Raw genomic sequence first — 2,834 nt, forward strand, 5'->3', positions numbered from 1 at the left:
GTCCTCTGCGCAGGGCGGGCATGACGGGGCGGGCGGCGGGCTTGACGACGGCTGACAGGACCGAGGGGCGGGCAGCCCTGACGCAGCGAGCAATTGAGGCCATTGGAGCGAGTTCGAAAATGTGCAAAGGGCGCGGGGAGGGGGGGCCGAGTTTGGCGTTATCGTGGGATGATGTGGGAGTTGGACGACGCTCAAAGCGGGAACCTGGGGCAGGAAGGAGGAGCTCTCGTTCCTACTGCCATGATAATGGCTTGACTCTTTTGCTTGCTCTCGGCACACATCGGCCAACCTGAGGTGGAGCTGCTACGCCGTCATTGGCTGCCGCAGGGCTTGAACCGGCTTAGTAAGACCGGAGCACGGTCGGACCGGGGCACCGACTGCGGGAGGGTTCAAGGCCCAATGGGAGCCCTGAAGCTGCCCCGCGTTCGTGGCCGGTCCTCAGAAGGGGTCATGCCCTGGAACGAACGAGGAGTGCTGGTGATGTGTTCTGGGCTGATTGAGATTCATGCTCTGGGCGGAGCCGGGCTAGTGTGACAATACGATAGCGAGCGGAACAATCTGCGATCGAGATCAAGCAGAAATGCACAATGGGATGAGCTTCAATGCCATGAGGTTTCTTGGATTGGTGTCGTGTCACATGCATGCATCTTGGATTGGCTCAACGTGTTCCGCATTGGCCCTACTTAACAAGGTCAGGTACCTTATGATAGGTAGCTGGTATTATTCTTGCAGTGCTGCGTTGTCACTGTTTACATGGTCAAATTTGGCCCTGAGGTAAACACACAAATCATGTTGCGCTTTGCTTGTGAAGTAGTGAAGTGCAGGCAGAGGCGAGCTTCTGGGCCTCTACATCAATCACTATGTTACTGATGGGCTTCAATATGAACAGAAACCAAGGCGGATGACATTCACAACCGAAACAACCCTCGTCGGAGCACTATCCGATTCCGCTGCTGCTGTAGAATGGTTGCTTCTCCCATCGAGGTGAGCCAGTGTCGCACGCGTCGCGTCTCAACCCGTTACATACATCGCCCAAACACTAGCATGTCATATTTCGTCATTTGCAGCCCTCTGGCCCCTGGTCCTAGCATTCAGCTGGTTTACCCCCTGCAAATCGGGTGCTGGATCTGCCTCAAGCGCCTAAAACAGGTGCGCTGGCGCCCCCTAACACACCCTAAACCTCGCCGCCGCCGAAGTCTCGGTGTCCTGTCAGCCAGTGAAACCCTCTTGGTTGGGTACCCTGACCTGTTGCATTGCGACTCGACTCCCCTTTTGCGACATCCACATCCCACAATTGCATCCAGCTGCTTGGGTGCTTATCCTCGTCCTCTCCCCCCCCCCCTCCTACATCCATTCCATCCCATTCACTCTAGGCTACCCCCCTGTCTTCCCTTTCGTTCCTGGCCCTGGTTCAACTGATCGTTCCCTTATTACTTGTCTTTGCATCCTTCTGAACTCGAAGACGACGCTTGGCCCAACTCGACCAAAGTGGCCAGAACCTCTCTCTCTCTACCTTGAACCTCACCGATTCCGACGTTCGAAACAAAACCCCCCCAAACTCGACTCGACCCATCCCACGATAACAAAAACGGGCGCCAACCATATCCCCAACAAGACCTTGTGCTTGTTGCTCGTGCTGTGCAACGTGAGAAGTCCCGCTAGGCCATGGGCTCGCTCTGCCCCTTCCCCTGCACTCCCTCCTTCACCCTCCCATCGTCATCCGCTGACAAGCCCAGCCTGACCAGCACCCACCGACTACGCCTAGCACGACTTCTTTCGACGGCACGCATCAGTGTTGCTTGACACCCACCCCGGGTTCCCATCATCCCCTCCCAACTGGCATCTCCCATGAAGCCCTCATCGGACAAGGCCTGATCTCCGCCACGCTCTTTCTCCCACCGACACACGAACTCCCCCCCTCCCTCCCCCTTCTAAACCCCCGTCATTCCTTTTCGCTCCAGGCACGTACCCGGAGCCCACCACACCACCACCCCTCCCCCTTCGTTTGTCCGTCAGCCTAGGGGCCCATTCCGTTCCAGCCTCACCCTCAACCTTCGACACGTCCGACAAAATCGCCCACCGTGGATTCGTCAACGCTATCAGCGGGGTCTCCGGCCCAGTTCCACGACGCTGTCGACATCATGGAGTCTCACGATCAGCCGCCCCAGGACGTCCTCCTCCACCACCATGCCGACGACACTCTCGGCGGCATCGACGGCTCGCCGCGTGTCGACTCGCCCTCCCAGAACAATGGCATCAGCCGGCCCGATAGCAGACTTCGGCATGGCCAGAGCCAGTCCCTCGACCACGGCATATCCTCCCATTCCCCACGCCCAGAAGAGGCGGCCGCCCATCAAGACGAATATCATCAGCGCTACACAAACACCCCTCCAATCCCCGCAGCCCCCGCCGCCTCCATCTCCCGCCCTGCGTCAGGCCTCTCGGGCGCAGGCGCCGCCACCAACAGCAGCGACAATGCGCCGCAACAGCAACACCAATATGGAGGCAGCGAGCACGGATCACGAGGGGGCAGCGGCCAGAGCGCCGAGGCTGCCGCCAGCAACGCTGCCGCCAACGGCCGAAACCACGTCGTAATAAAGGTCGGCATGGTGGGTGACGCACAGATCGGCAAGACGAGCTTGATGGTCAAGTACGTCGAGGGCAGCTGGGACGAGGACTACATCCAGACGCTGGGTGTCAACTTTATGGAGAAGACAATCTCCATCCGCAACACGGAAATCACTTTCTCCATCTGGGACTTGGGCGGCCAGCGCGAGTTCGTCAACATGCTGCCGCTCGTATGCAACGACGCCGTTGCCATTCTGTTCATGTTT

At 58.7% G+C, this 2,834-nt stretch overlaps 1 protein-coding gene across 1 annotated transcript in view; it reads left to right on the forward strand.

Annotated features, from left to right (window-relative positions):
• Positions 1–2,141: 2,141 nt before the first annotated feature.
• VDAG_05063 (septum-promoting GTP-binding protein) overlaps positions 2,142–2,834 on the forward strand; it is a gene marked incomplete at both ends in the record, with an annotated part of 1,204 nt that continues 511 nt past the window's right edge. Inside the window, one exon of the mRNA XM_009654799.1 lies at positions 2,142–2,830. Coding sequence (XP_009653094.1) covers positions 2,142–2,830 — 689 coding nt within the window. The remainder of the gene's footprint in view (positions 2,831–2,834) is intronic.

The sequence above is a fragment of the Verticillium dahliae genome, genomic scaffold, assembly GCF_000150675.1.
Source record: "Verticillium dahliae VdLs.17 supercont1.9 genomic scaffold, whole genome shotgun sequence".
Lineage (NCBI taxonomy): Eukaryota > Fungi > Ascomycota > Sordariomycetes > Glomerellales > Plectosphaerellaceae > Verticillium > Verticillium dahliae.